This window comes from Helicoverpa zea, chromosome 30 (assembly GCF_022581195.2).
Source record: "Helicoverpa zea isolate HzStark_Cry1AcR chromosome 30, ilHelZeax1.1, whole genome shotgun sequence".
In the NCBI taxonomy this organism is placed as follows: Eukaryota; Metazoa; Arthropoda; class Insecta; order Lepidoptera; family Noctuidae; genus Helicoverpa; species Helicoverpa zea.
The window spans coordinates 3,171,188-3,197,600 of record NC_061481.1 but is presented as its reverse complement, the minus strand read 5'-3'; the positions used below and the strand labels follow the sequence as shown (position 1 = coordinate 3,197,600).

At 38.9% G+C, this 26,413-nt stretch overlaps 3 protein-coding genes across 3 annotated transcripts; all 3 read left to right on the top strand.

The window, feature by feature from the left end:
• Positions 1-25,411, top strand: LOC124644443. The gene is made up of 13 exons (XM_047183797.1): positions 1-1,095; positions 1,817-1,888; positions 2,277-2,458; positions 3,513-3,651; positions 11,589-11,722; positions 12,155-13,104; positions 13,332-13,340; positions 14,768-15,133; positions 15,620-15,765; positions 16,277-16,446; positions 23,552-23,699; positions 24,308-24,453; positions 25,228-25,411. Exons 1-13 carry the CDS (start codon positions 1,008-1,010, stop codon positions 25,390-25,392), a joined length of 2,715 nt encoding a protein of 904 aa, XP_047039753.1. The 5' UTR covers positions 1-1,007; the 3' UTR covers positions 25,393-25,411.
• On the top strand, positions 7,905-9,657 carry LOC124644446 (putative aminopeptidase W07G4.4). Its single transcript, XM_047183799.1, has one exon. It carries the CDS (start codon positions 7,948-7,950, stop codon positions 9,478-9,480), a length of 1,533 nt encoding a protein of 510 aa, XP_047039755.1. The 5' UTR covers positions 7,905-7,947; the 3' UTR covers positions 9,481-9,657.
• Positions 20,311-22,419, top strand: LOC124644445 (heat shock protein 70 A1-like). The gene has a single exon (XM_047183798.1). It carries the CDS (start codon positions 20,313-20,315, stop codon positions 21,933-21,935), a length of 1,623 nt encoding a protein of 540 aa, XP_047039754.1. The 5' UTR covers positions 20,311-20,312; the 3' UTR covers positions 21,936-22,419.
• Positions 25,412-26,413: the final 1,002 nt, after the last annotated feature.

Genomic DNA, 26,413 nt, shown 5'->3' with positions numbered 1-26,413 from the left:
GATCCCAACATGATTGGGAAAAGACTCGGAGGATGGATGAATAAGTTGCATTATTGCTATCAGTATGTTCTATTTTCTCTTAATGAAAGTCTGTCCCTGATTAATTTATTGGTCGTGGGCGGGCATCCTAAACCCCTAGTGCGCTAGTCCTACTCGCTCTTGGCCGATTTTGTTTCAGCAATTTTTTAGTGGCCCCGTTGAAAAAAAGGTTTAGTATTGCTCGAGGTTTTAGTAAAGTTCTAACTCCCTTGGGCTAAGCTGCGCCCAGAAAGGGAGAAGTCAATTGATATTTTCAAAACAGATAATTTTTGCAAAATATTGATTGGCCAACGTGATCTCAGCGCACTTAACCCACTGGATCCGCCATGGTAACACGTTCCTATTCGAAAAAGTGCCAATAGTGGAAGCTTATTTATGCATTTTCGATCACAAACGTCATAAGTACGGCCTTTCGCAATATTTTTTCTGTTGATTATATAGTTATAAGTCAATGGTTGATTAGCATTTTCATATTACTCGTAGGAGTTGTAGGGCTAATGTCAATATTCTATCTGTCATACATAAGCAAAACCATAGATAATAAAGTATAGTTACCGGCACGGATATTGGGCTCTCGGCGCGGGCGGAAGAGTGGGGATCGCTTTGCGCACTGTACACATAAGGCAATAAAACAAAAAATCGCTTCTGCGCAGGTGAAGGTCATGGCTCGATATCCGTGCCGATAACTATACTGAAGTTGGCAAATAACATGACAAATATAAGCAAGAGAGTGAAGTATGAGCGGCGCTCAAATAGACTTGGCAGAAAGGTAGGCAGGATTGGCAGAACACTGCAGGCGCCTCCGGCTGGTTACATAATTTAAGCATGCAATAGATTTAAGAATTACATTTCCCACAAAAAACAATTTCAGTTTTTATTTGCTTCAATAACTTTGGTGCCATAAAAAATGCAATAAAAAAATTGAAACGAAATTAGATTTTTCCTTTTAAAAGTAAGGAGTAAGGGCGATGTTGAAATTTTTACAATTTAGTTTTTTATTATTTGTGTTTTTTATAGCAAAATGTTCCAGTTACGACCAACTTTCGGATTCAAAACGTGAGTTATTATGTGAGTCACTAGTATTAGATATGATATTAGCGATTCCCCACGGTTTCACCCGCGGCCCGAAAGAACCACTTCGCGCAATCGGGCCAAAGGAGCCCATGTCCTTTCTGAAACACCAACTGGATATTACCTACCATATCTCATTTCAATCCGTCCAAGAGGATTGACTTGATAACTAAACATTTTTTGTGAAATGCCCACATTCTATTTAAAGATCTCTCTAGGCGGCTGGTTGACGCTTCTCGTGACCAGAAGGCTGGCTATTACCTCGGACAAAGAATCAGCATGGCGATCCAACGAGGTAATGCTGCCAGCCTCATGAGCACGCTCCCAGTTGACAGCGATGGGGACGAATTTTTTGACGCTTTTTAGTTGTTTGTTTTACTAGGATAGTTTTTGATATTTATTGTAAATATGTATTGTAAATATCTATGTAAATAAAAGCTATAAATATTGCAAAAAAAAAAATGTGAAATATCAAAACATGTAGCTGTAGGTACCTAAGATTGCCGCCTTTACACTTTTAGTTTTTTAAGGTCGATAGATGTAAAACCCCTTCGTACCCACGTAAGTAGCTTACGAAATTACCTTACGATAAAGCAGACGTAAAACCCCTTCATAAGACGCTTACAACTTACGTTAGGTAACTTAAGAATAGTCGTGGAAAGACGATATTTACTTACATAGTTTTTGTACACATTATTTTTTTCAGTAATCTCACAAAAATCGTTTATTGTCTGGCCGAACGCTACAATTCCTTTTTACATCCATCCTGAACATTTTGGTAAGTACAAATAACTTATAGACTTTATGCAGCCTACCTATTCAACAAAAAACACCCTTCTTCCTTAGTTTAAAATACTCAAAAAATTACTAGCTAAGAGCACACTGCAAACATTTAGTCGGCCGATAGTTTGTTTTGGCTCCTAAATCTGTATGAAGATGAATGGTAGTACCTACGCACATTAAAAAGATCAAGTATTTAGCCGTACCTATCAGACGTACTGAAAACTTTAAGATTTAAAAAAAGCGAAATGTCGGCCAAATGTTTAGTAGAATGCAACTGAATACCAGAAGCGACTGCCTATCTGACCTCAACCCTGTTACCAGGGTAACCATACTCCTTGGTAAACCCAAGTAAATTTGAAACACCTAAAGAATACCTCTTCCAGACCATGAGCAATCAATGGCAATCATGACGGCACTATCCATGTTTGCTTTCAAAACGTGTTTGAAATTCGCTCCTGTAATGTCGACCCCGGATGATAACCAACATATTATGACGTTTATCAACCCTGTCGGTGCGAGGAGATGCAAAATACATAATGAAGGACATTCTAATTATCATCCACATGTAAGTTACAAGCTTATATAACTTCCCTGTCCCATCTACATATACCTACATTTTAAGCAGTGCGCAAAAACAAAACTGGTGGTTCAGAATCAATAACAAAACATATCTGCATCATCAGTAATTTTTTTCATGTTTTATCCGCCCTAAAATCGGCAAAATATGGCCACTTATTTCTTACGCGCTTGAAGCTACGCTCGCGCTCGCGTCGGTAAAACGGTTTCGCGTTGCCACCGCGTAGCCGCCGTGCCTACTATTACGACTGTGACCATATAATCGGTAACAAAATAAACATCTTTCGTTATCAATAACCATTTTTTTTTTGTGCAACAAAATAAAAATATACGGATCTATAAAACTTACTTAACTATAAGTTGACAAAGTTATAAAAAAGAATGCCACGTCCTTTCGTTTAATTTTATAACTCTAGAACGGGCTTACCTTTCCAAACCAAACGATTAGGCTTTGTTCGGACTGTTTAGTAAAGTCAAAGGTTTTTATTTCATACTAGCTTCCGCCCGCGGCTTCGCCCGCCCAGAGTTCGGTTATATCGCGTTTCCAAGAAAATTCTTCAAAAGTCCGGGATAAAAACTCCTACGTTCTTTCTCAAGGTCAAGTCTATCTCTGTACCAAATTTTATTACAAACAGTTCAGTGGTTTAGACGTGAAAGCGTAACAGACAGACAGAGTTACTTTCACACTTATGATATTATAGTTCGGCCATTCAGAGAATGCGTTCCTGACACGTCGCGATTGAACTGACGACGTAATAACATTCATTGATTATTGATATAATAATGTTGTTTTAATGCTCCTCAATTGTTAAAACGGTAAACAACCAGCAAAAATATTTTTATCGTAACTGCAACGCCATTGCAAAGTTACGTCGTCAGTTCAATCGCGACGTGTCAGGAACGCATTCTCTGAATGGCCGAACTATAGTAGGTGGTTAAAGGACCTACAGGTGCTTAAAAAACGTCAAGCTAGTTGCGCGGTTCCAATGAATGTGTATGAGTGATAATATAATGCACCGTTAATCAACAACACGTTCTTCCAGCTAATTCAACTGGGGTACGGCTGTCTCCAATCACCAGAAATCGACATGATGATCATGAGAGCTCTCGGGCTGCCCTTCGAACATAACCGCATGAACCGAGACGCTTACATTGATGTGCTGGTCGAGAATATTGAGCCAAGTAAGTTTAATAATAGTTAACTCAAAGAAGGCAAGAAGGTAAGTAAGTTTATGAAAAGTGACAAAAGTAGATCTTAAGTCCTAAAGTTATGTTCATGGTGAGTACGCACGCAATTAAATGACTTAAGTTATTACTATTAAATTACTAATAAAACGCAGTAAAAACTTACAAAAAAAATTGAAACCGATTTTACAAAACACCCTTCTTCTAACTCCCCCCCGGGGTCCCGGGTTCGATTCCCGGTTCGGTCGACATTTGTGTGATGAGCATGCTTGTTGATCGTGGTCTGGGTGTTACAATATGTATTTATAAATATGTATATGTGTAGCTATATGTAGTTTATCAGTTGTGTTAGCACCCATAACACAAGTTAATTAATAACTTACCATGGGGCTAACCGACCGTGTGTGAAAAGGTGTCCCGACATTATTTATTTATTTATTTATTTATTTTATTTTATGTTCGAGTCGGCTTCCAGTCTAACCGGATGCAGTTGAGTATCAGTGCTTTACAAGGAGCGACTTCCCTATCCGACCTCCTCAACCCAGTTACCCGGGCAACCCAATACCCCTTGGTTAGACTAGTGTCAGACATACTGGCTTTTGACTACTCGTAACAACTGCCAAGGATGTGGGACTTTACAAAACACCGTAAGGGACAAAACTTTTTTACAAACAAAAACCGACTTCCAAAAACACTAAAAAGCCAAAAAAAACTAATTTTAGGTGCATCTGCCTAGAAGTCGGTGTCTAATGGATGTTCCTAAGTTAATTTTGCCACCGACTTCTAGGCAGATGCACCTAAAATTAGATTATTTGGCTTTTTAGTGTTTTTGGAAGTCGGTTAAATTTTTGTAAAAAAGTTTTTTATTTACAGCTTTTCAGTGACACGAATAGCTGTCATTATCCGCATAAGTAGAAAGTTCTCATCAATACAAATAATTTAAGCTCAAATACGAGGTATTTTTAACCCCCGACGCAAAAACGACGGGGTGTTATAAGTTTGACATGTCTGTGTGTGTGTGTGTGTGTGTGTGTGTGTGTGTGTGTGTGTGTGTGTATGTGGCATCGTAGCTCCCAAACGGATGATCCGATTGTAATGCGGTTTTTTTTGTTTGAAAGGTATGTCATTCGGGAGTGTTCTTAGCTATGTTTGGTGGAAATCGGTTCAGGTCTTCAAGGTCATCAGCTCGTTTGTTAGGTGTGATAGGAATGTTACACGCTCAGTTTACTTGCAAGCATATGTGGGATCAGAAATTTGAAACACTAATGTCTTCTGGAACCACTGAGCTGGTCTGCTGTTAGGACACGAAGATAGGAGACGTAACCCTGAACTGCCTTTTAGTAAACCCATCGAGTTTGGGCTCGTTGAATTTGTCTTGACTAGCTCTCTTCATTTTTCTAATTGACTAGAACCTGATGCTGGAAATAGGATGTGGCGGATGAAACCCTGGAATGCCGGAATGAAACGGATAAACCGATTTATATGTATTTTTGCTGAAAGTCTAAAATGACCAAAGGTTAATCTTTATTGTTTCTCAATCTGTGCAATTCTCCCAGAGCCAGTTTGTCATGAGGATTGTTAAACAGCTTCCTTTGGCCGAGATCGCATATAGCGACCACATCTTAAAATAAAATAAATTAAATGAAAGAAGGAAAAATTAAGGAGCTCCTTCAAAAAGCATGAAATAAAATTAAATTATAAATTTAAAAAAACCCCCGACCCAAAAAAGCACGCAATTATTATGACAAAAGGTTAAAAACGCTAAACCCTATAAAAAGCAAAAAATAACTTTTATTATAACACTACGTAAGTACCAACTAAAGCATGTCAGACTAAACTAAATTTTGACGTGTCGGGGGACCGCTTTTTACCTTTAAAAATACTACATTAATCAAATGATACCTACTTAATTACAACATTCGTATAAAAAAACACGTATCTAAACAAAATTATATAAAAAGTTATAAGAAGTATATATAATGTAGTAGTATATAATTACTTCTAACGTTAAGCTAATAAATTAGAGCGGTCCCCCGACACGACAAAATTTAGTTTAGTCTGACATGCTTTAGTTGGTACTTACGTAGTGTTAAAAGTTATTTTTTGCTTTTTATAGGGTTTAGCGTTTTTAACCTTTTGTCATAATAATTGCGTGCTTTTTTGGGTCGGGGGTTTTACATATTCAGTTGTCGAGTTCCCTCGACCTTCTCTGATGGTCTTCATCATCAGGTCAGCTGCAAACCTTCACTGTTACAAAGATCTCGTCAATACAAATATTATAAGCCCAAACACGAGGTAGTTTACATATTCAGTTGTCGAGTTCCCTCGACCCTCTCTGGTCTCCATCATAAGGTCAGCTTCAAATCTTCACTGTTGAATAGTACTTTCAGGCATACACCTGAGTGTCAAGTTTTTACTCTATGTATGCCTACAACTTTCGAAGGTTGCCCTCGATTTCTCAGGGTTTCCATCATCAGATCCTGACCTGATGACTATGGGACCAACTGGCAGCTATATCGAGTCGAACAAAAAAAGAATCAAGTAAATCGGTCTATAAACCTCGGCGTAATCGATGTACATACATAGAAAAAAAAAAAAACATACCGGCCGAATTGATAACCTCCTCCTTTTTGGGAAGTCGGTTAATAACCTCCTCCTTTTTGGGAAGTCGGTTAATAACCTCCTCCTTTTTGGGAAGTCGGTTAAAAATAAAACTTTTGGCATGGCTCAAGAAATCGGTTCACTAACCACCCTCGGACCTCGACATCATGATGAGAGCTGCAGTGTGATTCTATAAGACTTCACTCTAAACTTCGCATCTGAATCCGCCGTGAGTTACTACACTAGCGCTACTCTTGCGAGCGTGTTTGCGAGTTGAACTAAATTAAACTCGAGATTTTGACAGATAAAGTATGAGATGACTTTTAGAACGTTTTAAACCGAATGTGAAGTGAGAGTGAATAGCGAAGTGAAATGCGAGTTGTTGTCTGAATTTTATAGAATCGACGTACTGATCTTCTCCGTTGGAGACAGGACAGAAAAAAAATACAGACGAGTTGAGAACCTTTTTCTTTGAAGCCGGTTAAAAATAGCAAAAATAACTGCAGTAACTTTTCTGAGTACGTTGGGGGTTGGCTTCTTGTCTAACTAGATGAAGCTGACCAGTGTGCCACAAGGAGCGACTGCCTATCTGACCTCCTCAACCCAGTAACCCGATACCCCTTAGTATTAATGGTTGTCAGACTTTTGATAGTCGATACCCAGAGAGAATTTAAGAGCGTCTTCGGAAACACGGGAAACACGGGAGATCATCTAAGGAACCAACCACGCCAACAGTTGCTTTATAATCGACTAGCTTTTGCCCCCGACTTCGTTCCCGAGGAATAGTAACTTCCGGCAGATTTTTGGTTTTACCCACATAGTTCCCGCTGATAGATGCCGACTTTTGACCAATAGATGGCGCTGTATGTCCGGAAAAAATATTTTAATTTTTTGTAATGAGGGCTACCGTTTTTTGGTTCACCAGATGGCGCACCTGTAGCGTGAGGTCTAAAACTATGGCAATCAAAGTTCGTTTTATGAGCGCTAAAACTTATATCTACATTAGATGATTATATTAGATCATATGTAATACAATAGAACTATAGTGTGAACGTATTGGCGATGCCACAGTGTTGCGCAGTGCCGTTTTGCTCGAAAAAAAAATGCGAACCTAAGTTTCCGAAAGATTAAAGAGTGTCAAAGCAGTGACATTTAAAGGACTCGGATCTGTATTTGCCATAATTAATTTAAAGTATTGTTAAATATTCACAATATTAATTAAATTAGAAATATAAACCCTCGCGCGTAAACAAACAGTGGCATTTGACGTTTCGAAGACCTCACGCTACACAAGCGCCTCTAGCGGCGATTTCATACGCGGTAGCCCTCATTAAAACTATCCTATGTCCTATCAAGTTCCAAACTATGTCCGTGCCAAATTTCACAAAAATCAGTTCAATGTTTAGGCGTGCGAAGAAAAGACAGACAGACGGAGTTACTTTCGCATTTATAATATTAGTTTGGATCGACCCGTGCTGTAACTTAGCCACGGTTCACGAACAATAAACAACAATTATTAACCTCCAACAAAAGAATTTCACATCCATTATTATTATATAGATAACAGCAATAATATCTTCATAAATTAAAGTAGATAATAAACTCCGTAACAAGATAAATAAATATAATACTTAACTTGATAAGCGTATTGTTACACGAAATAATCAGTGTTGCGTCGACTGCAGAGAAAACATGTCTGCGATCGAGTATAAACTATACGAAAATGTATTCATCGAAACTAATTTACAATCAGTTGATTATGATGCCGTGATCCTCATTTTGTATCCTGAAGACATTCAAGTACCGTTGCCAAGGCATATACAAAGTTTTATCGACAAAATTGCCAAAGTTGATAAGCATATACATAAGACTACAACTGTCTGGAATTGTGACTATGTGTCTGGTGAAAGACTAGTGCTGTCTCCAACGGGGAAGATAAGCCCATATCATGATGCGAGGGTGGTTAGAGAAGCAGCCTATAAAGGCATGGTGAGAGCTATGGATGCTGGTGCGAAAAAACCTCTCCTGGTTGTGCAAAATGTGGTGAACTTCCCTGATGGACAGTTAGTCTGCATTTTGGGCGCTCTAGAAGCTTTATACATACCCCTACAAACAAGAGAAAGGGATAACACCAAGAATATTTCATGGATTGGTCTCCATTCCGAAGAGAAGTTAAGCGAACAATTTGAGAAGACTGTCCGTAATGCGTTAGCTTTGGAAAAGTCTAGAATACTCGCTCGAGATATCGCTGGGAGTGATCCGGAGAGAATGACACCAGTTAACATTGTAAACTATGTGAAATCATCATTTAGTGGCGACAGTAATATCTTCATTAAAGTCATTGATGACAGCAATACTATTAATGAAGAGTATCCATTGTTAGCAGCTGTGAACAGAGCAGCGAGTCAAATTGACAGACACAAGGCTAGAGTCGTCGAAATTGAGTATAGACCATCAGACCCAAGCAGAGTAACTCAAACTCTTCTGCTAGTTGGCAAAGGAGTGACTTATGATACTGGCGGTGCCGATTTGAAGATCTCAGGGAAAATGGCGGGCATGTGTCGAGACAAAAGTGGAGCAGCCGCCGTCGCCGGCTTTCTAAAAGCCTGTTCTTTACTCAAACCACCTCATTTGAAGGTCATCGGCGTTCTATGTCTCTGCAGAAACTCTATTGGCGAAGACTCTTACGTTCCTGATGAATTACTGGTATCAAAAAGTGGTAAAACCGTTAGAGTGACGAATACAGATGCTGAAGGAAGATTTGCGATGGCAGATTCGTTGTTCAAAATGGGTGAATTAGCTGTCAAAGAGTTAAACCCTCATCTGTATACCATTGCAACTTTGACAGGCCATGCTAGGTTGTGTTACGGGAATTATACTGCTGCGCTTGACAACCACAGCGCAAGGAGTACGAATCATTCGTCCGCTTTGCAATTCAGTGGGTCTCGTGTCGGCGAAGGTTTTGAAGTATCTGTCATACGGCCAGAGGATTTGACAGTTAATAACGGAAAGGGCAAAGGCGAAGACTTAATCCAGGTTGATATGGATGCGAAGGCTCGTCATCATCAGCTTGCAGGAGGCTTTCTAATCAAAGTTGGAGGGTTAGAAGATAAAAATGTGAAATACACCCATTTGGATATCGCTGGAGGTGCCGGCTCACCGCCTTCGGAGCCAACGGCTGTGCCAATTTTAACTCTATGCCATGTACATAAGGTGCTTATGTAATTTTTGTTGCTGAGGAATTACTTTGGTAAAGCGATTTGATTTCGTCAGAAGTTAATTGATTGATAAGGTGTAAAATATTGGCTAATGTAGAGTTTATTTCAAGTACAGTAAAACTGATAAGATATGTGATAGTGTTACGAGCTGTTTTTGTTTTAATTGAATAAATTATGTACTTAGTGTTTCTATTGTTTTATTAATATTATGATATTTACTTTTACCTTGTTGACATCTGATATTATTATGATACTCCCGAGTTTAAATTTTCACTGATGATGTATGTCTGTTGCCGCTACAACAACAAATACTGAATTTAGAATAAAATAAATATTTTGGGGTCTCCCATACGACATACGTGGTTTTAAATAATGATACGGAACCCTTCGTGCGCGAGCCTGACTCGCACTTGGCCGGTTTTTTTTTGTCATTGAACATCTTTGACAGTCGTTATGGGTAGCCAGAAGCTAGAAAGTCTTACAACCAGTCTAACCAAGAGGTATTGGGTTGCCCGGGTAACTGGGTTGAGGAGGTCAGATAGGCAGTCGCTCCTTGTAGTACACTGGTACTCAGCTGCATCAGGTTAGACTGGACGCCGACCCCAACATAGTTGGGAAAAGGCTTGTCAGATGATGACCTGTGTCTGCGCTAATGCTTGTGCACTATAATATGTCCTGTGCAGCTGGCTGATCTCTTGAGAATAGCTGCCGTGTCTGACAATCGGTCTGGATCATCATCATAATTATACACTAGCTTCCGCCCGCGGCTTCGCCCGCGTTAAGTTCGGTTATATCGCGTTTCCAAGAGAACTCTTCAAAAGTTCTCAAGGTCAATTCTATCTTTGTATCAAATTTTATTAATAAGTTCAGTGGTTTAGACGTGAAAGCGTAACAGACAGGCAGACAGAGTTACCTTCACATTTAATATAATGCTATATAGTAGGGATGTACTTAAATGTTGCTGTTACCACAGCAGGTTCTTATCCAATGAAAGTGGTCAACTAATCTTGTTTATATGTGTATTATCATTTAAAGTAATTAAACACAATGGTCGTTGAACATTGCACTGACCAGATAAACAGGATAAAGTAAATAAGTATCTGTATATTATTACAAAAGGACGATAACAGAATTTAGGACTAAAGATTTTTAGAGGCGTGTACCTACCTACTGTAAACTTGGGGTTGTGGAATTATTCGAAAGAGTTACCACGACCCTGGTACATACATAAAGGGGGTAAGAAGGAACATGATGGGCTTTAGTCAGTAAGGGTGCGTCCACATCTGGCGAATGCGCCGCGAATGCGCAGCACGCGAGCCGATCGCGAGCTGTCCGCGAGCTGCGCGCGTGCAGTCACTGCAATAGTTCGGTGCGCCTCTTTAGCGCAACTCACGCAAGGCTCGTATAGAGCGCGCGAGCGGCGCGCGATCTGCGCGCAATCAGTTCTCGCCCTTACAGTTCCGTATATTGGCTCAGTACTATCGAAGATGGCAGACGTCGCGCGCCGCCTGCGCGCCGCTCGCGTGCAGCGCTTAGGTCGCGCACGAGCTGCGCGCGGGCGGCGCATTCGCGGCGCACGAACAAAAATGCACGCGCGCAGCTCGCGGACAGCTCGCGACCGGCTCGCGTGCTGCGCATTCGCGGCGCATTCGCCAGATGTGGACGCACCCTAAGAGTCTGACACTCCCTCACGCTGCACCCATCGACGACTGCACGATGTACGAGAGATACATCTGATTAAGTTACACAAGATTGACTACAATCCGTCAGTTGCACAGAGCTCCATTAAAGTTAAAGCTTCATTAAATTTATTGCTGACACTTTTTATTTTGTTGACAAAGAAAGAGTCAGCAATAGGTTTAAAGAGCCTTTAACTTTAATGGAGCTTTGTGCAACTGACGGAATATGAACTTAATGTTATCTATTTGTTAATCACAAGCACTACTTGCTTCTCATCCCACTAATCATTAGCAATTTCGGATTGCCATACATAAAAATAGAATAGAATACCTAAGTATAATATTGATAACGAAAACTCATCGCAAAATCTCAGATAGATAGCTTATTGAAATCTACCACGACAGATTATTTCCAATCCTTTGTTTCCTCCCCTAGGTTACGTAGAACTCTTCACAAAGAGTGGCGTCCTGCCATCCAGGATCTGGTCATTACCCTACGACGTGAACAGCGTCATGCACTTCGGAGAACGGGAGTACAGCAAGAATGGACATAGGACTATCATGTTTAAGGTAATAATGTCGGACAAAATAAGCTGTGACACCCAGTTTAACCTTTATTCTGTAGGAACTGCTCTCCGTACCTGGATAAAAACGTATCTTCGTCTTCAAGGCGCCATCAATCTTTGCGCCGAGTATTACCGTGCGTGGAAAGGGAAACAACAAAAGTTCTGGGTTACATCCTCACTAGCTTCTCGTACATGGATATACTCAATTACGTAATATAAATTAGCCCTAACGTTATTCTGATTCTATTGGCAAGCAACCAAGTTTTATCAAAATCCATACAGTAATTTAATATTACTTTTAGAGTGAAAAGTGAATACCCCACAATTTTCAGTTTACGTTATTCCACAAGCAATTGTAATCCAATCTCTGTGACTTGCACATAAATCTTAACTTTGTGTAATTTGCTCAACACTTTAAACAAAAACATTTTCGCAGGACAACATCAAACAAAATCGCATCGGCCTATCTCCTTTGGACTTGAAGAAAATTGAACTAATATATGGACCGGAATGTCGAGCAAGAGATCGACAAGAGAAAGTTGAACTCTGCCAGTCTTACCCAGGAGTAGCCAGGCGTAAGAGAGAAGTGGAACCACCAACCAATAAGAGTTTGAGAGTAAACCCTGAAATAACTCCACCTCCTACTGTTCTCTCTTCTCTGAAAGTCCAACCAGTGGCTTTAGCAGAAGCAGTACCTATCGAAGAGACTCCGCAAGATGGTTCAGAGTATATCAACGCAAATTTAGACGCTCTTGGCATATCTAATGAAACGGAAAAGATTATTGAACAAGTCTACAAAGTATCAGCCCTTGCTTTGAAACATGCTAGAGAGAAATACTGCAATAGAACTTCTAATACAACTATTGAAGTTGATGATAAAAAACCGGACAACGTAAAACGATCCAACGCATCCGATATTTTGGGAATACTTGAAGTTATAGCTGATTATGCCAAATCTATGGTTGATAATGCCGTAGCTAACCTAACCTCCTTCTGTGAAACGTCAGAATCCATAGAAACTTACCAAAGACAATGTAAGTTCGGATACGACAGCCGATGCCCGAAAACTTATAGATCTACAAAATCTGGGGCTGTACGGTATTCTACGAATCATAGACCATATATTAAACAACAGACTCGACATGAGGGAGTGGAGAATAGATACTCTTATGATAAAATGTTAAGGCGTGAAGGCGACGATACCACGCCATCTTTGACACCAAATAGAAAGAAAAGAGACGTTACAAACCCAGAGGAAGATAAATTGAAAGATGTCAACGAATTGACGGAAGTTCAAAATGAGAACACCACGAATGACATGAAGGTTTCGACCATGAAGGATGATACGAAGGTAGAAAGAAGGTACTTTGAAGAGACACGATACAAGTAGGTTGTGTTATGTCTATTGGTGAATTTCTATAAGCTATCTATCCATTAATTTGCGATTAGAGATAGAATTTTGACATAAGCTCCGTATAAGTTGTTTCAAACTTGTCGCAAAACTAGGGATAGAGGGTTATAGAAATCGCGTGTTTTATCCAAGAATTATACTTAAAATACATTTTTATATAAAAAAATAATGAACTATATTTTGAAATTTTGTGTATTTTCAGCAATAACAAGTAAGTATGTCAGATCCTTGCAGTTTGTAAGTAGACAGAGTGTCCCCTTCCATTTAATTAAATCTAATATTTTTCTTAAAATTGCAGGTCGTGACATCCAATTCGGTGATTTGAGAAACCCCATAAGTAGGAAACGAAGCTCTATCTAATATGTATTAATATAAAAATTATAATTGATTAAATAAATAAATAAAGTATGTAAAATAAACTCTGTCGTTTGATTCCACTTGTGGGGTTTTTCAATTTCCTTATTGATCCCTAATTTCGCTTAAATTACTTTTTAACTGCCTTTTTACTTGTAATTTTTACTCAGTAGCTTTCACTTTATGTAGCATATGAAATCAAATTTAACTTCAAAACAAATGCAAAACCCCGTAAGTCGTTTAGTGCAACTTTGAAGAACTTACAGAAATTACTTACAAGTGTAAAGTACAAGTGGTAACTTACAAAGTAAAGACAGAATTAGCCATACTTTAGGCGAGAATGTTCAGAATATTAGGATATAATAGTCGATTTACACACGACACTGACCCACACGCACAGCTGCAAAATCTGATTCAATAAGATGGATAGTTGATAAAACTAACGTTCGTGTTCGTGCCAGACTTTATTGCGCACAGATGCCCGATTCTCCTAATTTTACTTAAGCGACATACGATTCACATTCGACTGAGATCCAATCACGACTCAATTAGATTTCTATATTCAATTGAAGCGTACATGCATTCCGCTATTTTGTCTTTGAAATAAACGTTTTTATCCTTTTCTGTTATTTAATATTAATGAATTATTTTGTCTACAAATGATTTACGATTGCAATATGATTGTAGAGCAAACTACCGTATAGAACAAAATCACTAAAATGGACTAATCAGTAAAATGTTAAATCACTAAAAATCACAAACCAATCGAATGTCGTTGGAATACGATTGGTCTTATATTAGTAACAGAATGCCCGATATGGTTAAGACTGCTACCTATTGCGATTCAATTTCTATTCAATTTTGACATTATTAACTTAGGAGAATCGGGCCCCAGAAAGCCGCGCGAGTCGTTACGCAAAAAGCATTTCTAGGTATCAGTAAGCGGAGGGTCTAGGCCAGTAAGTTAATGCGTACCACCACTGAGTTTGACGACAACTACTAGGTAGTAAAGTTAGTAGTTCACACAAATTAAATATAGAATACCACTGCTTATTTTACATGATAAATAGCGAATAGCTAACAAATTATGGCCAATCCCTATTGTACCTATCTGTTATTTTGCCCACTAGAGATACAATCGTAGTAACTACATATTATAGAAATCTGTGATACAATGTTGACATAAGCCCCATACAAGAAATGATAAATTCCTATCTCTAGTAGAAGCAAATCAACAGATAGATAGAATATAGGAACGACCGTTAATCCACATGCTATCTTCAGAAAAAAATATCGCAAAGACGGCGCCGGGCCCGAATGGGATGGTTCCGACGTATCTATAGAACCAGTTGAGAGAATGGGGAAAATTGCAAAAGATGACAGTCAATCAGCAGAAGACAGCATAGACGCAGAGGCAGAAAAGTCCATAAACAAAGAAGAATTAGTGAAAGAAGTTATTAACGAAGGACTAGACTCTATTTTAGACGCTGAGAAGGCAAAAAATGAAGAAGAAGATGGGTCTAGTTCAGTTTCTGAACCAGATAACAAAGAAGAGAAGAAATCTGAGGAAGAAGAAACGGGTAAGAAGAAGAAACATCGGAAAGGAACAGGGAAAAAAGTTACGGAAGCTACTAAGACTGAGCCTGATGAGTGAGTATCGTCCACTACTATAAATAAACTATCCGTTTCTTAGCGATAAGAGATTGGGCATAATTACTATCATCATGGTATATACAAAAATGGTACATTGGCAGACTTGAATGGTAGATTGGATTCAACTGAGTACCAGTGCTTTACAAGGAGCGACTGCCTATCTGATCTCCTCAACCCAGTGACCCGGGCAACCCAATACCCCTTGGTTTGAGTGGTTGTCAGACTTACTGGCTTCTGACTACCCGTAACGACTGCCAAGGATGTTCAATGACAGCCGGGAGGGACCTACAGTTTAACGTGCCATCCGAAACACAGTCATTGTTGTCTAAAATATACTTGGAAAGTACATACAAACTTTAAAAAGTTGCATTGGTACTTGCCTGGCCTGAATCGAACCAACATACTCATACTTGAGAGGTTGGTTCTTTACCCATTAGGCTGCCACGACTTTGTAATACTTTATTACTGCCTTGTTTCCTAAAGGAAACCAAAGATGAGTTCTATGGAGCAACGTTCACACAGTGGATTGCCGAAAACAGTCAGACTAAATAAGTTGAACAAGGAATTTTACGCTGAGAGGAAATGGCCTGACGGTATTGTCAGACTGGTCATCAAGAAAATACCGGAATGTGAGTAGCTTTTAAGTTTTTATTATTTTTAAGGGGGTTCCGTACATAAAGGGAACAACTAGACCCTATTACTAAAACTTCGCTGTGTGCCTGTCACCAGACTGTAATTCATGAAACGTGATAGCTTACTCAGTATTTCTAAAGACGTGATTTTCTTGCTCGTTTTATGGATAATAGCTATTTCCCGTGGTTTCACCTGTGGGAACTTATACTCTTACCCGGACAAAATCTAGCCTATGAAACCTGGGAATAGTGTGGCTTTTCAAACAGTTAAAGAATTCTTTCAAACAGTTAAAGAATTCTTTCAAACAGTTAAAGAATTCTTTCAAACAGTTAAAGAATTCTTTGCAGAGCCTTTTTAGGGAACGAATAAGGTTATCTATATTAGTAGGTACAGGTATGATAGAAGTAGATACCTCCTAATAGATAGATGATACAAAACCGTTCATCCACAATTCCAACCAGCACTTCCCCAGTAATTTACTCTCACCATCCACATTCTCCTCCCCAGTTGACCTCGAAGATCTCCGCAACAGAATAGCAGAAGTAAACAGTATACTACAACAGAAGACTTGCGTGAAGATCCACGAGGTGGACTCCAAGGAGGCGCGAGGGTACGACGACTATATCATACTGGATACCAGCCCTGATTACGTTACGGGACGAACGGGGGGGAAGCAGGTGAGTGGGGAAGAATGTTGGTTAACAGACTTTAAAAGAAATAAGGATCTCAGTTCTTTATAGGGTTCCGTACCCAAAGGGTAAAACGGGACCCTATTGTTTTCGCTCCTCTGTCAGTCCGTCCGTCCGTCAGTCCGTCCGTCTGTCATCAGGCTGTATCTCATGAATCGTGATAGTTAGAGAGTTGAAATTTTCACAGATGATGTATTTCTGTTGCTGCTATAACAACAAATAGGTACTGTAATAAATATTTTGGGGGCTCCCATACAACAAACGAGATTTTTTCGCTCATTTTATAAATAGGAACCCTTCGTGCGCGAGTCCGACTCGCACTTGGCCGGTTTTTAATTTTTACACATTTTTGTACACGCTTAATAAAGAAACACGACAGGACAGAAAGAATTTACAAAGGATATGCTTACTTTTATAGAAATCTCTTCCAGCATACCATAGTAGCTTCAAAGGAAAATGAGAATAAAAGAGATGTACAGAGTGTGTAAAAAAAATGGAAACAGATATTATAATTTTAATTAGAAATCATCAAATTACCGCAAATACCGCTGTGGGTGCAGCGTGAGGGAGGTTCAGACTCTTACTGACTACACCCCACCATGTTCCTTCTGGAGCCCTATATGTACATGGCAACTCGAGCGAACAATCCCGGAGCCCCTTTCAGTTAGACCACAGATTATTTTAATAGTTAAAAAAGAACTATTGTTTTACCTGCATGCATGTTTGTACCTAGATATTGATATTAGTAGAACCGATTTTGACGCGGTTTTCAGCAAAGGTTGATGGAATTTTTGTTAGTAGTAGTGAAGTATATAGATGTTTAATTACACAAAAACTGATGACTCTGATGAGCCATACTTATTACTTATCGATTCATATGCGTGTAAATGTAGGTAAGTACCTACTTATACGCACATTGTCTGAATCAATGAGCTCTCAATGATAAGATGGGTTGTTGACTTTCGATCTGATAAAATCCCTCAACTATATACAATCCTTAAGTACTAAGGTAAATCTACTGATAACTAGATATAGAATTTTGACATTAGCCCCATACAACTATGTTGAAATCCTGTACTAGTAAGTAAAACAACAGATAAAATAATTTATGGCCATCAGTTTGTGAAAAAAAGTTCTTAAGTATAAATATTTTAGGGGATCCCAAACAAACGTTTTTTTTTACCATTTCACTCACAGGTAGTACGGAACCTTTAGTACTTACGCGTATTCGATTTTATAAGATGACCGGTTTTTTGTGAGACTCTTAATATGGCGTGTTATTTTACAAACTTTTTCAATAAGTACATATTAAAATATTTTCTTTGCATATAGCCACAGATTACATAATAGTTACTGTATAATAAACTGCTATTATTGACTTATAAAACTATTATCGAATTCAACTTAAATAAATAAATATATGAATTTACTCCGGTTCTCCCTGCTTAAATTATGTTAATGATAAACGAAGGCACGCTTAGTAAAATATTGAAAGCACAAAACGCCAGTTTATCGACACGCAAATGTTAAATAATTTATTTAACACAAAATAAATAGTAGAAAACCACGCTTTTACAAAGGCACGTAAAAATCATTATAAAATATTTCTAACAAGACCAAACACAGCTATGATACGAAGTTCCATCAATAAGCTCCAGTTCATATCTTCCGGCTCCATCATCAGATCAGTTCGACAGTACCGTATTATAATTATTGTATGGGAACAAATATAATGACCACCATAAAATGCTTTGATACCCTAAGTTTTGCAACCAGAAATATCTACTGAACACCAGAAAAATAAAGTCTAAAAATGTAATAGTACCAGCTATTTTAGTCACGACTTCACTTTAAATTGTATTCGACCACCAAATTTAGTAAATGATCACCAACTCTTGACGACCAAATTAATGTATTATTTTTGCCTAAATAAGTCACTGTGATTGCCATAAAATGTAGGCTTATTACCAAATAAAGTATTATGATGCCATATTAAGTTATGTGTCCGGCTTGCAATGCATGCGTGAGTGTCAGTATGACGAGTGACAGGGGAAAATGGAAGAAAATGACATATTGCGCCGACGCCAAGTAAAATTGGGAACAGGGCAGGAGAAAGAAGAAGAAGAATGTGTTTCTCAATACACTCTTATCGCACTGTTTAGAGGCATGCAATAGACAATTTTCCACGCTAGTGCAGGAAAAGGGTCCCCAAAATGTTATTACATTTATTTTATCAGGCCGAACTTATTTTTTTGGAGTCAGTTTACTTAAACAGGATAGCAAGATGTAAAAACTTTTTTGATGATCATTTACTACTTTTGGTGATCATTTACTACTTTTGGGATAACAATGATTTTTTTGGACTCATTTTGCTTAAATAGGATAGCAGAATTTAAAGACTTTGGTTATAATCTTACTTTAAAATGGTGGTTTAATTTTGGTGATCATTTACTATTTTTGGCTTACGCATGATTTATTTTGGAGTAATTTCACTTAAATAGGATAGCAAAGTGTTAAAACTTTGGTGATAGTTTTACATTAAAATGCGAGTTTCATTTTGGTGATCATTTACTATTTTTGTCTGCTGTTTGTTACTATATCTGGTGATCAGTTAAACATAAGCCTTATTGTATTGTCATCAGAACTACATACAGCTGCCAATTTTCATGACGCTATGATCCTTGGAAGATGGCTAAATTAGTTACCGTAGATTCCATTACATAGTTACATAAAAGTCGATCTAATAAAAGCGTTTTTATATAATAGGCATATTTTTATCAATTATATAACATAATTAGTCAAATAGGCCCCTAAATACACATTAATTAACTATTAATAACTCACAAAACGCACGTGGTTAAGACGTAAACATTAGAAAGAAATCACACTACATTATTTCCGTAAGAAAGTGAAGGATAGAAATATAAACATTGAAAGAGATAGCTGAACTCTATATGGAAAAAGTAATAGGTGCGAGAAGGACGGAGAAATGTCTGTCTTTGACGTCAATGTGGGTTGAATGAACGGGGTGACCAGGGTAGGAAAAAATACTTTTTTTAAAGGAAATTGGTATTTAGTATAATTGGGATGATGTACAAATAGGATTATTTGTAATGTAGATACTACAATTTATTTAGGATCATTGGGATTACTTAAGTAGTTAAATTACTGAGTAAAATAACATTGCACGTTTTCAAATTTTTCTTTTAAAATCTTTGTAATCTGAATAATTTCCTGCTAAAAATCAATTCTTTCAAAGTTAAATTATTTATAACACACAATTATTTTATTAAATTCTAAATGTAAAAATAGAATCGGTGTTACCAATTCAGTTAAACGACACTAAAAATAGGCTAAATTCAATTTCGAGCACTTGCAACCCTGTTCCGGAAATTTCTTACGTATCTGCTCTTTGATTGGTCGGTACCATAGAAAATTCTGGACACCCATTGGCCGAGACTATATATACAACCCGAAACGCGGCAAAGTTAGTATTTTCAAACATAAACGGCGCGGCGGTCGTATATTTTGTTGATCAAACAACAAGTTTCGCTTGAAATATGGTCGCGATTGGCATCGATTTAGGAACAACGTACTCTTGTGTGGCCGTTTGGCGTCACGGCAGTGTGGAAGTGATAGCAAATGAGCAAGGGAATAGGACAACGCCATCTTACGTCGCATTCACTCCTATGGAGCGTCTCGTAGGGGAAGAGGCGCGAAATCAAGCTGCTTTTAATCCCTGGAACACGGTTTTTGGCGCGAAACGTTTGATCGGGCGGCGATACGACGATCTAGGTGTGCAAATGGATTTGCGTCACTGGCCGTTTCAAGTTTCGAATCAAAATGGTAAGCCAATGATATTAGTTGATTACAAAGGTGAAAAAAAGTCTTTCACGCCCGAAGAAATCAGTAGTATGGTTTTAAGTAAATTAAAAGAGATCGCTGAGAAATATCTTGGTGCTAAAGTTAGTAAGGCGGTTATTACTGTTCCCGCGCATTTTAATGATAGTCAGAGGCAGGCTACAAGGACCGCGGGGTCTATAGCGGGGCTAGAAGTTTTAAGAATTACGAACGAGCCTACAGCCGCGGCACTTGCGTACGGTTTAGACAGAAGAGGTGACAAAAACGTTCTTATTTATGACCTAGGTGGCGGCACTTTCGACGTTTCGATTCTCTCTATAAACGGCTCTGTGTATGAAGTGAAAGCCACTGCGGGTAACACTAGACTCGGCGGTGAAGATTTCGACAATCGTCTAGTCGCGTATTTCGCTGAAGATTTTCGTAAAAAATATCATACTGATATTCTAGGTAATGCTAAAGCTTTGAGGAGGTTGAAAACGGCAGCGGAACGAGCAAAACGGTTTTTAACTTCTTACAGTGAGGCGACAGTACAAGTGGAAGCATTGTGTGACGGGATTGACTATATAGGAAGAATTTCCAGAGCTCTCTTCGAAGAATTATGCTCAGATTTATTCCGAGACACGTTGGGGCCAATTGAAAAAGCTTTAAATGATGCAAGACTGAAAAAATCTGACATACAGAAGATTATTCTAGTAGGGGGCAGTACTAGAATACCAAAGATTCAAAGTATGTTGAAAGAATTCTTTGACGGAAAGAATTTGACAACTAGTTTGAATCCTGATGAGGCTGTGGCGTGTGGGGCTGCGATTCAAGCCGCCATTTTAAACGGCCAGCGACATGAAAAAATAAGAGACCTATTACTAGTCGATGTTGTACCTCTATCCCTAGGAGTAGAGACGGCTAGAGGGATGATGTTCAAAGTCGTAGAGAGAAACACTCCAATACCTTGCCAGAAAACCAAAGAAATAACCACTTTAGAAGACTATCAAAACCGTATGACAATAGAGATTTTTGAAGGTGAAAGAAGTTTAACTAAGGACAATAATTTGTTAGGAGTTATAGAATTGACTGGTATACCGCCTGCACCAAGAGGCGTAGCCAAAATAGATGTCACTTTTGACATAAATGCTAATGGGATTCTCAGCGTTTTTGCTCGAGACCGCAGCACGGGACATACAGAGAGTGTAGTAATAAGAAACCAGCACAGACTTAACCAGATGCAGATAGGGCAGATGATATCAGACGCTGCAACTTACAAAGAAAACGATATTGAAAGCAAGCGACGTTTAGAAGTTAGGAACCAACTAGAGTCCTACATTTATGAAGTAAAAAGGAATGTAGCAGAAAAAGGAGATTTGTTAACGGAAAAAGAGAAAGAGTTTATGAATAGAGAAACGGAGAATGCTATTGAATGGCTGGATTTGAATATGGATTGTGTTAGAGAAGAATTTGAGAGGCAGATGACAGAGTTAATGAGGAAATGGTCGGGAGTTATGAGAAAGATATATAACCAGCCTTGGATGCATCGAGCAAAGCGGCAGAGAAGTGAGACTTACGAGGAATTGGAAGACCACGGAAGCACGACCATAGAAGAGGTACAGGATAATGAGGAATGAAGAGGAATAGGCTTTAAGGAATCCTGGAGAGTTCCTTTTAGAAAATTCTGGAATGTTTCGTTCGAAATGGGATTTTAGTAGTGGAAAATACTTTGTAAAAGGAATTGAAAAGCCTGTTGTGATATTTTTTGTTTTATGCAGAAGTTGAGTCTGAATGTTAAATATCTCTACTCAGGGTTTATTTGTTTGGACACGCTAATCTCAAGAACTACCTAGGTACTGATTCCGATTTGAAAAATTCTTTCGAAAGCTCAATTATCTGGAAAAAAGTAGCCTAACCTAGAGAGAATAATGATATTTTAGATATAGAAATAGGTCCCTATTTTTTATATTGGTGCGTGTCCGAGTGAAACCACTGACGAAAGTTAGCAATCTCATCTCTGTTGATCTACTGAAAAAGTAAGATATTTTAATCCAGTAGTTATCTAGACATTTATTCCTGCTTTAAATACGGGTGGTGCCATAAGACAAAGTTAGTTAGAATTTTAAATATGTAGGGCCTTACTACAAAAACTTTAAACCCTGTTTTACACTTGTCTAATAAAATTTTGGCTGCAAAATGAACCATATGTCAACTTCATAATTTGACATTTTTTTAGACAAGGCATAAACTGACGTTTAAAAGTTTTTGTGGTAAGGTAAGACGGGTATTATTTTTCCTGAATAAGTTCCAAAACTAGTTTTTGAAACAACTTTTTTGATAGCTCAATTACCTAGCCAAGCATTATAATTATAATTCATGATATCAACCTTTTTGTAGGATATTAGCGAATTTTTAGTAACATTTTATGTCAATTATTTAGATAATAATTTTGTTATCATCATTTGTATTGTTGTTCAATTTTATTGTTTTTAAAATAAACGGAATACAATCAAACTGGATTTATTATTTTTACCTCATACTTTTTAACAGTTACAAAGGCGCCAATTCGACGATCAATTAACTTTTTGCATAAAAAAATAATAAAAAAACAATAAAAAGTCGCTAAAAATAATTACGCAATCTTCAGTAAGTATTAATTCAATTCATAACATGACGCAATTTCATCGATCGTCTGGGCTGTCCTTAAGGAAATGGGCTTACTTACTTAACAAGAATTGCCTTTCATCAGGCGAAGAAACAATGAGAATCATTCAACTACAATCAAACAAAATAGGTTGGTTTGTCGCAAACTGTTCTGTAAGGTCTTTTCAACGCAATGTGTTTCAAACATTGCTTGTACTTACAGGCCACAAACCTAGCATAGTGGATTAATCACCAGGTTTCAAATTATGGTTGTGAATTTAGAAAAATAGCTAGAGTTTATAAGCTCCTGTATGCATTAGGCATGTTTCCAAGGGCCCCGTGAATGATAATTTACTGGCTCAGGGCCCTGTCAAAGGTTTTTTTTCCTTTCATCCTAGACTTACCTTATAACTGGAAGCCTTTTTTTTAAGACCTAGTGCCCCCGACACGGTAAATACGGCAACTACGTATTGCCGCGAAAATTATTGAATCCATAACACACGTCAGTAATAAAAAATTACAATGTTCGAATATCAAAAGCTTATGAGGTACATTCTCGCAAAGAGTTCCAGCATTTTCCTATCCTGCCTTATGCTACACTACTCTTCAGATCTTCGGCTGCGTGGAGCTGTTCCGTGGGGGTCAGCATCGACAGCATACAGCTATGATGGTGATGGCAATGCTGGGCTTCTACTTCGAAGTCTCCCGCCATGATAGGGACAAGTATATCAGGGTGCATCAGAGGCATGTTAGACCAGGTAAGGGTTTTTTTGCTTTCATGTTGTTTTTAGGAATGGTGGTAATGGTGTCCTGTTACCTACTAAGATTCTGCTGACTGCCCGTCCGTCACTTGATTGGACCTCATGAACTGAGATAGCTAGACAATTAAAATTGAAAAAAAAAGAGATAGGTCCCATACAACAAAATGTGATTTCTTTGACGTTTTTTTGCTCGATAAAGTCTTTTCCCAACTATGTTGGGGCCGGCTTCCACCCTAACCAGATGTAGCCAAGTACCAGTGTTTTACAAGGAGCGACTGCCTATCTGACCTTCCAAACTTAGTCACTCGGACAATCCAACACCCATTGGTAAGACTGGTTTGTCAAACTCAGAATTTTTACTATCCGTAACGACTACCAAAGATATTCAAATGACAGCCGGGGCCCACCAATTTAGCTTGCCTTCCGGATCACTCGATATGACAATTTGGTCCCATCCACCGACCCCACCAAGCGTTACTTGACCTTATGATCGACCGTCCCGTGCATTTGTACATCTTGTAAGAAATTGGCAGAACAATGTTTTAACAGTATATTATCGGCAGATAAAACATTGCTTTAAAAATATATTTTCTTCCCTATCGCAGATAAACTACACCACTTCGAGAAAATTCGTGATGAAGCTACTCTAGATGTGCCGTATGACTATAAGAGCGCCACCCACCCAGCCTGGCAGTTCTGGAGAAAGATCGGCAAGACTGGCATCTCCACCGTCGCCACTTATAAGGAACGGGTATGATTAAATATCTTTAGTACTTAAGGGTGCGTCCACGCTCGCTGCCCGCGAGCTGCGCGCGTGCAGTCACTGCAATAGCTTGGTGCGCCTCTTTAGCGCAACTCATGCAAGGCTCGTATAGAGCGCGTCGCGCGCCGCCTGCGCGCCGCTCGCGTGCGGCGCTTAGGTCGCGCGCGAGCTGCGCGCGGGCGGCGCAGAAGCGGCGCACGAACAAAAATGCACGCGCGCAGCTCGCGGGCAGGTCGCAAACGGCTCGCGAGCTGCACATTCGCGGCACATTCGCCAGATGTGGACGCACCCTAATGTTATCAAGCTGAAGAGTTTGTTTGTGTGCTCTCAAAACCGATTGAACTGAAAAGTTTTAGATATTCCAACGGCATGTGACCATCTCTATTTTACCTTAATATCACCAGAATAGATTCGGCCGTTTGTAAAAAGGTAATGTAAGTCTTTATTTTTAACACCCGAACTAGTACGAGTGATCCTATAAGTTCGACGGCTTGTGGAGCCATAACTCTTAAAAGGATAAACCTATTGGAGGTATACTCTTAGACATATTTTATCAAAATCGGCTCAGCTATTTCAGAAGAAAGACGTCTACTGCTGGACAACGGCCTCCCTCAAGGTTCACCATATTGCTCCATCTTCAGCAACCCGCATTCACTGCTTCCCGGCAATCTTGGCAAGACTATCCCTTCATCTAGAGAAGGCCCTACTCACACTGCGTCTTCCGACAATTTTTGTTAACATACCTACTCTACTTTTTTTCAGGACCCAGACGGCTCAATAATGAGGTCTTTAGGCCAGAACGAAGAACTGCTGTCAGAATACGATATTATAAAAATAAACAGCATATACGGCGTCGACTGTTTCATACCAAACAAAGATCAGGCTAAGAGAAAGAGACACCGTGTGAAGTCTAAAAGGAATACATAATTAAATTAAATGAAAAAGAGTTGTGTTTTTATTATTGTACTCGCCAAACTTTTTGTCGTCTCATTGCGTAAAAAGGAGGAAACTTTTTGTTTATTTGTTTGTACCTTAAACGCTCAGACTACTGAACCGATTTGAGAAAATGTTTCACTGTTGGAAAGCTATATACCCTTCCCGAGTAACGTAAGCTATGGTTTAGGTATCCCGGTACGGGCAGTAGTTCCTTCGGGATGATAGTGAAACCGCCAGAAACAGCTAGTTGTTAATTAATTTTAATTATAACATTTATTTCAGACCAAAATACAAGATCCATAAGATGTTAGTAAAAGAATACTTAACCTAGTGTTAGTTAAAATAACTTAAATTATTACTATGCATCCGTATCCAACGGGCTAGCATAGAGCTGTCCCATTTATCGCACAATGCATTCAGGATGCTGTGCGAGCTATCGCGTATTCTCCCCAGGATTGAAGCGCATCGCTTGCGGATAATCGCATGAAAGCCATCGACCCTAGCCTCGGCAAACATCCTTGAAGCACTACAAAAACGCGGTAGGCCCATACGCATCCTAAATGCGTTATTGTACTTGATACGCAGGGCGTTGTATGCCCTTTGCGTGTATCTGACCCACAGACTGCACGTGTAAAATGATTGACAGTATGCTCGGAAAAGAGTTATTTTAACATGTTTGGAACAACGCGCAAATCTACGGATCAACATATTAGCTCGCACAGCCAACGCCCTGCGTTCCCTTTCCATATGTAAGTCATCATTAAGACCCAGGTACTTAACTTTTGTTACTCAGGCTAACGGAGTATTATCTATAGTTACTATCTATAGTTACTTGTGGTACGTTAGTGTAACATTTGGTACCTGCCTTAAAAATCAATAACTCGCATTTTTTTGCGTTGTACCTGAGTCCGTGTTAATAGATCATCAAATAATTTTGCACCTCCAAAGTTAGCTACTGGCCCATACAATACTATTGCCCATGCGCGAGGCCTGAAATAGCTGATTTATGGAG

Coding starts and splice junctions, on each gene's coding strand:
- LOC124644443 (XM_047183797.1), top strand. CDS start 1,008: ATGTTGAAATTTTTACAATTTAGTTTTTTATTATTTGTGTTTTTTATA. Junction 1,096..1,816: donor CCAACTTTCGGATTCAAAAC/GTGAGTTATTAT, acceptor TATTTTTTTCAG/TAATCTCACAAAAATCGTTT. Junction 11,723..12,154: donor ATAGGACTATCATGTTTAAG/GTAATAATGTCG, acceptor ACATTTTCGCAG/GACAACATCAAACAAAATCG.
- LOC124644446 (XM_047183799.1), top strand. CDS start 7,948: ATGTCTGCGATCGAGTATAAACTATACGAAAATGTATTCATCGAAACT.
- LOC124644445 (XM_047183798.1), top strand. CDS start 20,313: ATGATATTAGTTGATTACAAAGGTGAAAAAAAGTCTTTCACGCCCGAA.